This window comes from Dermacentor silvarum, chromosome 2 (genome assembly GCF_013339745.2).
Source record: "Dermacentor silvarum isolate Dsil-2018 chromosome 2, BIME_Dsil_1.4, whole genome shotgun sequence".
NCBI classification, from domain to species: Eukaryota; Metazoa; Arthropoda; class Arachnida; order Ixodida; family Ixodidae; genus Dermacentor; species Dermacentor silvarum.
In genome coordinates this window covers 113819122-113833464 of record NC_051155.1, presented here as the reverse complement: position 1 = coordinate 113833464, position 14343 = coordinate 113819122, and the positions used below count along the sequence as shown (strand labels likewise).

Sequence of the window (14343 nt, the reverse complement as noted above, 5' to 3'; positions counted from 1 at the left end):
TCAAGCGATCTCAACTTGTGTGCCTCTTAGAACAATTTCGTTCTTCTTTCGATGTCGGGCAATCTTCCCTAGGCCGGACATCAACTGTTACACACCGCATCGACACTGGCTCGCAACCGCCATTGCGGCAACGCCCGTATCGTGTATCTCCTACAGAGCATCGTGTAATCAACGAACAAGTCGACGACATGCTTTGCCGCGAGGTGATACGACCTTCCAACAGTCCATGGGCATCCCCTGTGGTCCTCGTTAGGAAGAAAGATGTTTCTGCGTGGTTCTGTGTAGACTACCGGCGCCTCAAAAATATCACACACAAGGACGTCTACCCTCTCCCTCGCATAGACGACGTCATTGAGAGTCTACAAGGCACAGAATTATTTTCATCTTTACATCTGCGCTCAGGCTATTGCAAGTACCCATGGCTGACGCCGATCGACCAAAGACAGCTTCTGTGACACCCGACAGCTTATACGAATTTAACGTAATGCCTTTTGGACTTTGTAATGCGCCCGCAACTTTTGAGCGCATGATCGATGGACACCGTTCTGCGGGGCTTGAAGTGGCACACACGCTTGTGCTATCTTAACGACGTTATTGTTCTTGCGCCGGACTTCACAACGCACCTTCAACACCTATAGTGTGTTTTGACGTGATTAACAAACGCAGGCCTACAACTAAACCTAAAGAAGTGCCGATTTGCAGCTCGGCAGCTGACAATCCTCGGTTACGTCGTATCCAAGGATGGGATACTCCCCGATCCAGCCAAGCTTCGGGCTTTCGGCAAATTCCCTAAGCCAACGTCTGTCAAAAAATTTCGCAGTTCCACAGGTTCTTACTTCAGACGCTTTATTCGCAATTTCGCCGCCATCATCTCACCCCTGATGAAACTGGTTACACGCAACGGGCCCCTCACTTCGTGGTCGTCCCAGTGCGACGAGGCCTTCACAAAGCTCCGTCATCTGCTTACGTCTCCGCCAATTTTGCGCCACTACGATCCGACAGCTTCTACTGAGGTGCATACAGATGCCAGTGGCGTTGGCCTCGGCTTTGTTCTTGCCCAATGCAAACAAGGGTTTCCTGAGTATGTCGTCGCCTATGCAAGTCGCACGCTTACGAAAGCTGAGACAAATTACACTGTGACAGGAAGCGAATGCTTACCCATCATCTGGGCTCTGACTAAGTTCTGGCCTTATTTATATGGCCGTCCATTTGACGTAGTCAAGGACCACCATGCACTACGTTGGCTATCGTCCTTGAAGGACCCTTCAGGCTGTCTTGCTCGATGGGCACTTCGCCTGCAGGACTACGATATCCGCATGCTGTACCGCAACGGACTCGAACATTCTGACGCCGATGCCCTCTCGCGCTCTCCCTTGCGTGACAATACCTGCATCTCCTTAACCGAGATGATTGTTTCTTCGCTCGACATTAAGACCATCGCTTCTGAGCAGCGCAAGGACCATTGGATTGCCTCCCTTCTAGACTTGCTTTCTGGTTCGTCGGCACACCCAAGCACTCGCACGTTGCGTCGCCAAGCACGTCACTTTGCCATTCGCGACAACCTGCTTCACCGATGCAGTTATAACCCCGACGAAAGCCAGTGGTTGTTAGTGGTACCCCGCAGTCTCCGTTCCGAAATATGCGCAGCTTTCCACGCTGATCTACAGTGTCGGCACTCCGGCGTTTTCAAGACTTACCAGCGTCTTCAACAGCGGTATTACTGGCGCGGGATGTACAGCTACGTTCACAAGTTCGTTCGCTCTTGTCCCGATTGCCAGCGCCGGAAATCTTCGCCCCGCCTCTCGCCAGCCGGTCTGCAACCTTTACCTTGCCCTACCTGCCGTTTGGACGCATCGTCATCGATTTGTATGGGCGCCTTCCCCTGACGTTGGCTAGAAATGGCTGGGCCATTGTGGCAGTCAACCACCTGACGCGATACGCCGAAACTGCCGTCCTACCGGCAGCTACAGCGCGCGATGTTGCCTCCTTCTTGCTTCGACGATTCATCCTGCGACATGGGCCACCCCAGGAACTGCTTAGTGATCGCGGACGTGTCTTCCTGTCCGAAATAGTTGAAGCCATTCTCAAGGAGTGCCACGTTGCTCATCGCATAACTGCGGCCTACCACCCCCAAACCAACGGCCTTACAAAACGCTTCGACCGTACCCTCGGGGACAAGCTTGCTATGTACGTCGCCTCCCACCATACTAATTGAGATGCCATTCCGCCCTTGGTAACTTACGCCTATAACACTGCTACTCGGAGCACCACTGGCTTTCCCCCTTTTCCTTACTCTACGGTCGGCACTCGTCCAACACCATCCACACAATTCTACCGTGCCGGCCGGATGCATCTGATTGTGCGCCCATTTCTGACACGGCAAGACATGCTGAAGAGTGCCGCGATCTCGCACGGGTCTTTACATCCAATGACCAAGAGCGCCAGAAGAGCACACGCGGTGACACCCCTTCTGCACCCTCCTTCCTTCCTAGAGCGCTTGTGTGGATCTCGGTTCCTTCCGCTACACCTGGTCTCTCATCCAAGCTAGTGCCCAAGTGTGAAGGCCCCTACCGTGTCGTCGAACGCGCATCTCCCGTCAACTACGTGATCGAACCTGTTGAACCTTCTGCGGTCATGCGCCGTCGTGGACGCGACATTGTCAACGTCGAGCGCCTCAAGACCCACTCATAGTGACCGGTTGTTAGCTCGCCCGACGGCTCCCTTTTCGCTCCCCGGGGTGATTGTAGCGAAGGATACGAACGCCATAGGGGGTCATGCTCTCCAGCCCTTTCTAGTTAGTCGATCCCTCCTGCGCTTTCCTCGAGAAACACCGCTGGTGCTGAGAGCTCGGGCCCTGAACTAACGGTCGGTCCAAAACGCTGGTGCCTAATAAAGGCCTTTACACTTCGTCCTTCGGATACTGAAAAAAATTCAGCATTTTTTACGTAAACATAGTAAGTTTTACGTGCGAGTTTTTTGTTAGGTCGCGTGTAAGGCAGGCGAAGTGGGCGCTACCCAAGAAATTGTAATTGTGAAGGGTAACGGAGGGCTTATGGGGGGTGAAAAAGGCATAAAACTGGAAATAAATAATTGTTTTTCTTTTGTTCGGCCGAATCAGATATCAGTGCGCGTACATCAGCAGGATGGGGTTTTCTCGTGGTCTTGGTGTACAAGTTACGCAGCGTGGGCAAGTTAGGGTCATTCTGAGCGAGTCTCATCCGCAAGCTGTAAAACAGAACGTTTACTGACGGCGACTTCTCACTCACATGTGAGTGTCCTTGTCAAACTACCTTCACTGCGTCCAAGTGACAAGTCTCTATAGCAGCAGTGATCCGAAAAAAATGTAAAAAGAAACGACTCATCTTATGGTCGCGTGTAATTCTGAACTCATTTTTGTTGTGATTTCAAATGTTATAAGCCCACTTGCTTATGAAAACCGGCATCCTTCTTCTGCCAACGAAACCCGTCACGCCTATAACGCACCGCCGCTTCCTCATACTTAATACTTCTAAACGTGCAGCGTTTCACTCGGGCATTAGATGTCAAAGCGTCTTGTCCTCGCTCGTGCCCGCTGAATTATTCAGCAATTTCTCTACAAACGAATAACTATATACTGTGCCTGCTTATTTACCGATGAACACTGCCATCAATTTATTTTCGCAATTTGCGTTCCCTGTAAAAGCGCTCCACAAAACTGGCATTTCCTGCGGCGAAGTGAGCTTGCTGTATCTGTCACTAAATTGGGCCATCTGACTAGGGGTATTGAGTGCAGCGCTTCGTCTGTCTGTTACCTTCGTCTTTTGTCTTGTATAGGGCTCAAGAAGATATCATGTTCAGCCAATATCACCTAGCCAAATTTTCGGTTCTGCTGAGGTAGCATTCGCTCAGTAACTACGAGGTCTCAGCACTATTTATTTATTTTATTTATTTCACTATACCATCAAGGCCCTCCTGGAGGGTACTACATAGGGGGGACATGCAACATCGTCGAAGATAACGTTACAACAATATACAAGGTAAGGACTGGTATTCAGCCCTAATGCTTCGAATGGCTGAGTAACTGCGTTTTGTATTTTACGAATTCATGTACCATTGACGCTGTATATACAGCGTGTTTCAGATAACTTGGGCTATACTTTAAAATATGCAAATACAACATAGCTGGATAGAACCTAGGTAGGGTTCTTTGCCGTCACTTGGAGATACTCAGATTATTAGCGTGACAGCGTTAAGGACCCCGGGTTTCAGAAAAGGCGGCGTCGGTGTCGGTGTCAACGTAAGCGCCAGCGTCCGCGGCGGGGAAAGTCCATGGTCGATCCAAATAGGTCGCGAATATTCGGGCGAAAAGCGGTTCAGAAAAAAGTTAAGTCGTACATTACCATTTTTCTAAGAAATTTGACTCTGATAAATTCAATTTTTGTTCGCTAACACCATGCGCCACGTAGGAGAGCCTGCGCGGTCGGGGTGGTTCGGGACGATTTTCTCCGCCACGGACACCGGTGCTTACGGCGACACCGACGCCGGATTTTCTGCGACACGGGGCCCTTAACGATATCGCGCTCAAGAATGGCGAGTTATAATTGCCCCACACAAGACACCACTGGTAATAAAATCACCTCCAGCGCCTGTCGAGTGGGTGCCGCGGTGCTACTGTTGACCTGCCAGGGGGGCCGAGCCCCTCCTTCAAAAATTAAGGGAGGGGGGGGGGAGGGAACTCTACAACCGAAGCTTGATAACGTCATCTCGCATTGTCGTGAAAGGCATTTGCTAGCGCTCCACCAAAACCAAACATGTAGAAAATCATATGTGGAGTGTAGCGATGATTCATAAAGGCGTGTAAATCCAGCTCCTGCGACGACGCTGTTTCTGGTTAACAGCCTTCGTCTTCCTCGCCTGTAAAAACACTATATGACCGGCGCGTTCTTCCTCTAAGCAACGCAAACTCAAGACGAGTTTCACTGGCATGAAGCGTTTTACTTTTCATTGTTTGATTTGCATTATTGTGGCTAAAAAAACAACTGATTAGTGGAGAAAGTGAAGCAAAAATTCTGGTGTTCTGTTTTTCGCGTCTGGAATAAGTACTGCGGGAAATTGTACTAATGAAGAAGATGCGCGCCTCCTCAAGACCGACATTCATCATCATTATTCGTTCCATTAAAAGTGACCAAATGGGTCCACAAGTGATCGGTTGCCTTGGCTCCTGTTTTTCATATTGCATAACAAGGAATACCCCCCGAAAACGCGCCTACTTCTCGCGTCTAGAAGTGTGTGAGAAGCTTCCTTGTGAGTCTACTAAGCAAAACGTTTATATTGCGTCCGTGCTGTTGTTTCTTGCTGTGCGGAGCAATATGTAATCACAAACAGTTCGGCTCTATTTTCCGAATTTTTGTTCAAGTTCGCTCGTAGGGAAATGCTTTCTGAACCGGATATCTGCATCAATCAGTTAACATCTTCATTGGCGTCTGGCAGCACCGGTGGTGCCCTCTTCTGAGTGAAACGAAGGTATTAATGCCAATTCGTTTGCTTCTGTGGTGCGAAATGGTGGAGCGTTTTCTGTTTTTTACTTGCTGTGGAATGTCAAAGTGATCAAAGTGGGTGAATATGACTCGAAGAGGAGAGATTTGCACTCACTGCATCGCCGATTTGCACCAACGAGTACATTGAAAAATACGTATGTATCACCAAGGCGAATTTCCCATCTCAGTACAGATATTGCCGTTATGACGGCATTTTTCCCCGTGAGGCATACATTAAATGGATTAGAACGACTGACCTAAATGAGACAAGGCTATTTTATTTTGCGAATGCCGTAAATAAATGGCTGTAAACTGCTTGCGCAGATTTAGCTAGCGGAGCGAATATGAACATCACCATAAGTGAGGACCATGCGAGGCTGGTGGAACTTCAAGTGTGATGGCTGGTGGAACTCAAGGAAGTGTGATGTGAAAGCGTAGAAAAAAAATTGAGTTTTTGATTAACTTAATCGCGTCGCAATGACGGTAGAGGTACTGCGAAACTTACCGAGTCGAAAGCGGCATGGGCGTCCCTCCCCGTGCAGTGACCTTCGAGAACACACCCGTTGTCCGTCTTGACGCTCACCCGGTTCAGTTCGGTGATGTAAGTCAGCTCGCCGAATAAAAGCTCAGAATCGACGTCAAACTGCAGGAAGTGCGAGAAATTCTTAACAGAATCTAGAAATTTTATGAGACGTGTGCGACTTTGAAGAATCATTATTAATGCTTAACAGTACACTGTAAAACATTTCCGTCAATATACGGAGGATTTCCGTCATTATACGGAGGAATGGCAGCAAAAATACGAAAGATAGGTCACTTTCAAAAATACAGCAATAGCGTCGTTAAAATAGAGAAAGCGCTGCCTGTTTTATTTTCACGTGATAATACAGTGCTGTGCTGTACGAAACAGACAGAATTATATATCTTTGTTATGCGAACATCCGTAATTTTGCGAGGAAAAGGAACTCTATACATGCAGTCTGAGTGAGCGCTTGCACTCACAAAGTTTCATCTAACAGTATTTCATTGAATACGCAAGCGGTACGCATTATGAAGATATATATATATATATATATATATATATATATATATATATATGTACACGCATCCTGTATTCCGGTCGCAGTTGGCCGCGAATACGAGCCTTGTGACGCTGATGATATGCGCAAACATACGCGCGTGTTTGCAATGCCATTTATTTGGTGTCAGCACTTTGCAGTTTATAATACAGCATAAATGTTTAACTGAACCAAGAGTGGTGGTCATACATACCAATGTAAACATACTTGCGCCGCTCAGATGCTGGTGAATTGGCAGACACTGGTGCTCTGCGCATTCTGTACGGCATTCTTGTGCAAGAAAAGAGATTGACGCATTGTGAGCGAAGAACAGAAGTGATGGAGGGTTAGATTGCTTGACTCTCGGCATGTTCGAATTGGCAAAGTTCCGAATTTGTCGCTGTGTGGTGTACGCTTGCGTGCTCGTCATGTGCAGTCATAGCGCGACGACACATATGGGAAATGTGTTTCCCTTAATCTGCAAAACTTTGTACGCTGCGGCATCGAACAGACACCAAGACGTGTGCAAACTATGGGAAGGTGACCGAAGATGAGCGAGCTAAGAGTGTATGTGCTGTCAAAAAAATAATAAACGCCTGCAGTCCCGAGTTGGCGTAATGATTCAGCCTTTATTTGTTTTTTGACCCAACATTTCTTCCATGAGCTTGATCCATGAGTAAACGTAATGGCACAACTCATTATTTACCCGTTCAATACATGCACCAGCCAGCCCAAATTAGCACTATACTAGAACTTATTGACGCATCACATTGCACTGCATTGCAACATTAGGGTTTGCTATCCCCAATAGCAAACCGGACGCTCGCCTGGTTACCTCCCTGCCTTTCCTCTCCTTGCTTTCTCTATCTCTTTGCATAAAATGTACCACCTTGTGAGAGAGAAAGCGATCTCCTCGTTCAGAGTTCAATTAGTTGTCAAGCAATCATTTTACTGTTCTAATAGCTATTACATAAACCTGAAAACGGAACCAATTTTGTTTTCTTCTCCATGCTCAAAGAGTTCTCCGTGTTCTCTGTGCTAAAACTGCAGCGCACACACAAGCAGCGCACACACAACATCATCTGAACATAGACTTGTTTGCAAAATGACCCATTTCCTTGTTTAAGACAGGTTCAACAGGAAGACAGAAACTTGAAGTCGTCAGTAGTGGCATCAACATAAACAGCGCTCAACTTGTCTCAATCGTGGACCTGGTTATGATATTGCCCGTCCCATTTTTTTCGCAGGCTGTTCTTCATTATTGTATGGTCATACCAAGCTTAATATTGATGTCCTTATTTATTTATCATTTGGCCAATATCTTTTTTCACTATCGGCTTTCGACAAAATGTGCATTGATAATGTGTTTTCATATGTCATCGCCACGGATCTTAACCAGACACATCGTGATACAAATTTTATTTTCTATAATTCTTCATTGCTGTTTTACCAAATTTCCTATCTTAAATGCTATTTTGATTTCTGGGAATACTAGGTGTACTAGTTCTACAGATCGTTTTCTGTTTCGGTCATGCCTACTCATTCTAAGCACTGACAGCAGTGCGCCTACCCGCTGCATCACAATCACTGCTAAAAGCACCCTTCCTGCCTTTATTTTAACACTTTGGCTTCTCTTGACCTGCAATATGCATCAGCTTCTCCCCCAATGAGGGTAGGGGTGAGTGAGCTACGCACACACGAAACTGCTTCCAAGGAAAACAGTTGGCCCTGATGACACATACCTTTCTCGAAATGTTGGCTACAGCAACATCCCTTGTTCTGACAATGTTGAACCAAGTTCAGGTTTTTCTAACACTTAAGTTACCGCTTCGTGGTGTTCTGTGATTATCTTTTTCTGGCGCTTTGCTTAGGATAGAATTTCACCAATACTATTTGTTTCTCCTAACAGTAGCAATTGTATCCTTGCAAGGCATGTAGGGCCAAGAACAGCTTTCACTAGGAAAGAGTGCAACACAAGTGGTCGAAGAAAATAAAATTGCTTCTGTGATCTAAAGAACTCCACGACTGAAATTTTGCACCTATTTGTATATAAAGGGTGTTTAGCGAACACTTTCAAAAATTCTTAAAGGTTGCCTGTGGTACATAGCACAATTCTAGTTCATGAGCCGGTCTATTGGAAGAGGCGGACATTACTTGTACAAGAAACTGAAATGCCTAATCGAATAATTACCAAAAATTTACTCATTCAGTTTTTAACTAATTACCTGATGGCCCATATTGCAATTTATAAATTGTAGCCGGGGAGTTCGCAAGGAAGATCCACTTGGAACGAAATCTCGGGATGACGCCAGTTTCGAGATATTAATTCCCGAACTTTGCGGATAAATGCATTGGCGTTGCCGTTAGTTTCTTAACAAAACGTTGCTTTATGCATTGAAGCACAAAATTAACTGGAACGTCAATGCGTTTCTCCGCAAAGTTCGGGAATTAATATCTCAAAACTGGTGTCATCCTCAGAATTAATTCCAAGTGGATCCGCCTTGCGAACTCCACGGCTACAATTTCTAAATTGCAATATGGGCCATAAGGTAATAAGTTAAAAATTTAATCAGTGAATTTTTGTTGATTAGTCGAATATGCACTTCAATTTTTTGTTCGAGTAATGTCCACCTCTTCGAGTAGACCAGCTCACTAACTAGAATTGGGCAACCTTAAATAAATTTTGAAAGTGTTCGCTGAAACGCCCTGTATATCATCCAATTCATTCATATCACAAAATGCTAAGTGTTTTATTTTTTCGGGCTATACAAATGTGTTGGCCAGACAGTTTTCTCAATAGCGACCTGCTACTTCTGCTAGGAGCTGCATTCATGAGATTTGCGTTAAAGGATATGTGCTATCGGGGACAAAAGTGTCCAGGACGTGTGAGCGTCGACGAAATTGCATCTCTGCGCTATCAGCCGCTATCATCTGCGCTCTAGACCACTTTCCGATCGTAAATGTTAGCGCGGCTGATCCCGGCAGAAAGTGCACCAATAAAATTTGGTAGACGCTCACACGTTTTGAGAACTTTTGTCCGCGATAGTACACTCTCTAAACAATCAGTATGCTCCGTAATACGTAATACAGGAAACACGTGCATTTTAACGATTGGACTGTATCGTACAGATTCAGCATACAGAGTATTTTGTTTTCTGAGTACAGAAATACGTGCATTTTAACGGTTTGACCGTGTAGTACAGATTCAGCATACAGAGTCTCGTTTTCTCAATACGGAAACACTTGTGTTCTAACCGTTCGACCATGTACTCCAGGTTCAGCATACAGAGTCTTCCGTTTTCTAAATACTTAAGCGCTCGAATTGTCTATTACGGTCTATATTTTACGGTTGTCCGTTCTACGGAAATGACCATTCCTTATTTGCGGAAATGTCATCATCATCATCATCATCATCAGCCTATATTTTTATGTCCACTGCAGGACGAAGGCCTCTCCCTGTGTTTGGTCACAGGGAGAGGCCTTACCAACAGATTTGCCGTAAAACAAGGGCAATTTTTTTACACTGTATTACCACACATTTTCGCCCACGAATGCTACTGTACTAAGAGACACCATGCCCTTCGGGCACCCTTTTCTTGCGGGAACACGTGCTGTTCGCATCACATGTGCGGCTCCGCCACTGCTTATTGCGCAGAGTTATAATTAACGCTAATAAAGAAGCTTTCCGATCTGAAATGAAAAAAAAGAAACTTTCTCTCAAAACGATGTACATTCGTAAAAAACGAATAAACTGAAGCAAAGCAAGTTTCCCCTGATCACAGACGCAGTTGCGCTATAGGACGACGGGGTGGTGGCCTTTGTATAATGCTACCTTTCCTACGTTTTGGGGAAAAAGATACAAAGCAGAGTTACAGCATAGTGGTGGCATGAAGACCTTCATTGTGTCTCTGACGCCAGCCACATCAAGTGAGAAACGCTATAATGGCTTGTGAATGGCAATAGAGATAATGTCAGAGATTACTTTCACCAACGAAGAAAATGCGAATAAGAATTGTGAGGCGGACAAGTGGTAAGTCCCGCGAGGAGAGAGAGAGTGTATGAATAAACTTTATTCGGAACAAGACGGAAACGAAGCAAGCGCAAGCAGGAGGGAGAGTTCTGTCTGCCTAACAGCAACGGTGTCTTTCACGTGAGTTCCGCGGCTGGCGCATCTGGGGGTCATGCAGTGGCTCGAGGTCGTGACATCGAAATACCCTGGGGAGTCAGTTATGGTGTGAGGCAAAGGCGCTGAGATACAACTAGCGCCAAATAGCAACGTTCCTTTCTCGATCTACGGAGGGCTCCATGCAACGAAGATGAGCAGAGGGTCAATGACAGTTCGGATGATGTTGGCGATGCATCGAGAGATGCGCACCGCGTACGTCAGACAGGCAGCCAGGTCTGTGGCACGAAGAAACAAATTGCAACATCCGTAGACCGTGGTCTGGCGGTAGAGGAGGTTTCGCAGCAAAACGCGGTCTAGCGGAGACTGATTGCCCCACCGGATTGCTAGATACCTGAGAGTGGACGATTGCTCAATGTGTGCCATTCCGAACTTAATTTCATTCTCAGCAACTCAGTGTACTGGGAATCACAGGCCTTTGTTGTCTTTTGTGTGACTTGGGACTGCCGCGCTTATTTTCATCATTCTCAATGCTTTGCAACTCACGTGAAAGATATTGAAAACCGTCCCTACGATTAGATAGTTAATATTATATATATTCTATAACACGTCAGTGGGTTTCTTGGTGAGCTGTAATTACCGCAATTCTCAATATGTTGTGACTGCGCCAATTCCACCGCGTCTTTTTAATTTTCCGGTATGTTCTGTATGTTCCAGATGTAGCTACTCGGCTCATATTTTCTCTCTGTTAGAAAGTGACACTTAGTTCTCTTGCAGCAATTGCTTCCATGGTTTTCGTAGGGTTGCAGTTCAGAGAGAGAGAGAAACGTTTATTCTTGAAACAGTGTCGCGAGTGAGGCCCGGTATCACCCTGAGGTGAGAAGGTTCCTTAGTCCAGGAACCCTCTGGCTTCGGCTGCCCTCTTGGCCCTGGCGACGAGTTCTCGTTGGTCTTCCAGGTCCCCGAAGGTTGCAGTTCAATTCAAATTTCATTACTTTAGTGTCTCGTCCCTGCTTTTCTGTCCCACATTTCGTTATTTTCATGGGACTCCAGAATTTAACGCGGCTCACGTTTATGCCTTTCTTTTCCTGAAACTATTGTCTCCACCACACATTTTGCTCGTTTTATATCATTATCGTCGCATGTCTCCTTCGCACCTTGAATTGCTACAAATACAGTGTCTGCTTTCTCAGCATATGCGTGGGATCCACACAGTGATATAGATTTCCTAATCACTCTCAAGGAAGCGCGACAAATATCCTACCTTTTCGGGCTTCTTGTAGTAAAGCATAGACGCCATTGAAACTTATTGCAAACAATGGCAAAAAAGCAGCAAAGATCGAACTCGTTGGCTCTGCGTGATTCAACGTATAGCAGCACGTACAGCAACAAGCACGTAAACTAAAGAATAGACAGTTTCAGACTCTCTGTTTGCGGTTTATGTATTCGTCAAATAGTAACGCTGCTGTACTATCAACACTATACGAAAGTAGCACGCTACTGAGCTTCTGCACAAAACCATAGTTCTCGTTTCTTTACTCTCACCTTTATTAAAAGCTCTTCATTCATGGTGAAGCGAATAATGCGCATTCCTGGACGAATGCGGACCTTGGTGCATGCAGCTTCGAGAGGTACGTCCTGGTCATTGTACTTGCGCCAGACAACCGGCTCCCTACTGTCCTTTTTGTCTGGGTTTGGGTACGTGTACTGGACGTAGCGATCCGAAGTGCTAGAGTAGAGGCGCCAATCGAACCTGCGTCAGTGGTGCAGTAATGAGACATTGCGGGCGTAATAATTTGTCACGTTGATTATCAGTTCATATGAAATCGTCTTTTTTGAGCATAATGCTTGCTGATGTGAATATTACAGAATATGAGTGTGACAGCACTTAAAGTCTAAAACAGGGGATGCTCTACGCTTTTGACATTTATGTTACCGTCTCGTCATTAGGCCATCTTATACTACCACAATCACCCGAGACCAGCGGAGCTGGGGAAAGCCTATTAAAGTTGTGGCAAACCACACATTTAGTTTCCAGGCGCTCAGGATTTCTACGCGATGTCCTGCGTAGTATCGCGATGAATTCAACCGGCCACGTTCACAAGCCTTCGGATCTTCATGTGTTCGCCTTCACGGTTTCCCCCAATCTAAACTCGCGATGCACTCTTCTGTGACGCCTAGTTTCAGCTTCCCTAGCTCTCGCTTCAGTCTTTCGGGAGCAACTAGTGTCCAGTTCTTTGGTCAAAACCTGCCGAGCCGCTGCCAGAGGCATCGGCTGCAGCCACGGACACCAGGCGCGTTCGGCGCGAACGCGGGGAAACGTGATCAGCGTCGGCAGCAGCTCTACGCGTCCCACTGCCACATGCCTTCACTCCTTCTCTCCACCTCGCATCCGCTATGCTGCGCGATGCTACCTTTATACTCTGATTTCACTCTCTCTCAGCTCTCTCTCTCCCCCAGCCGGGCGAAGCTATCGTACAGTTGGTGTGAGGTAGGGACTTTTGTGTTTACACCACAAAATGTTCCGACCAACGAGAGGTAATACAGCTTCGCTGTAAAAAGATATGTATAGTATAGCAGAAACACAATATTTGCTGCTGTTGTTTACAGAGCAGGTTGGTTTACCTTCAAGAGAAATTATGCAGAAACCATCGACAATGATTAATCATGTAAGCGTAGCCCGAATGAACGAGCAACACTCTGTCCATGCCACCCATGCCACTCGGTTATACGATGGCCCGCGCCCGTTCCCTAGGTACCCTTATTCGCCTTTCCTTAATTTCTTCGTCACAGCCGTGAATAGCGAACGCGTCCACTTATTAAGGTGAGAGCCTTTTATGCCTCATAGTTCAGTTGACCTTCAGTGGGCACGGCGGACCATCCGCAAACATGTGGCTTAAACCGTTCCGCTACCTCGTGCAGGTTAGTAACTGCTATAGCACGATTAGATATGACTGTCGCAGTCTTTTGGTCTTGCCGTGCCACCTACTGTGTATTTCGATTGTCTATGACGGTGTGTACTACGTATGATTGCTGCAGTTGTGTGGCGACATCGAATTAAATCCCGGCCCCACTGAGAGTAGTGGGGCCTCTATCGAAATCCATGCTGAAGGAGTTGTCTGGTCAGAATAAGTTGGGAGCGGATGTAACTGCGCTCTGGGAGCAACAGAATAACGTGGGAAAAAGCTATGGCTAATTAGGAAGCCAGATTGATCCAATTAGAAAAACGAGCCTCGCGTGTAGAGTACCTTGAGCACACAGTAAGATCACTGGAGGCGAAGTTGACTGATCTGGAGGATCGGAGCAGGCGACCCATTCTAGTAGTCTTTGGCATTCCAGAGGATGTCTGCGAAATTGAACCTATTCTTAAATATAAAGTTATTGAAGAGGTGTTTTCTGCAACGCTTGCTGTTCCTTGCAAGTCTATCGACAGGATTCATTGCCTTGGTGACACTGGTAACGAGAGACTAGTCATCATTTACTTCCAGGTTTTCATGAAAAAATAGCTTGTTATAAAAAGTGCGTACAAGGTAGAGGGCAGTTCAATATCGGTTCAAAAAGATTACTCGCACAGCACGCTAAAGAAACAAAAACTCCTGTGCGATAGTGCTAAAAGTGAAAAAGACAGAGAAAGAAAGATCACTTA

At 46.3% G+C, this 14343-nt stretch overlaps 1 protein-coding gene across 1 annotated transcript in view; it reads right to left on the bottom strand.

Moving 5' to 3' along the window:
- The window catches only part of LOC125943510 (uncharacterized), a 29179-nt gene extending 15166 nt beyond the window's left edge, over positions 1–14013 (bottom strand). Inside the window, exons 1-3 of the mRNA XM_049662859.1 lie at positions 13946–14013; positions 12243–12450; positions 6022–6159 (exon numbers count right to left, since the gene is read on the bottom strand). Of these exons, the coding sequence (XP_049518816.1) occupies positions 6022–6159; positions 12243–12450; positions 13946–14013 (414 nt within the window). The remainder of the gene's footprint in view (positions 1–6021; positions 6160–12242; positions 12451–13945) is intronic.
- Between the last annotated feature and the right edge of the window lie 330 nt (positions 14014–14343).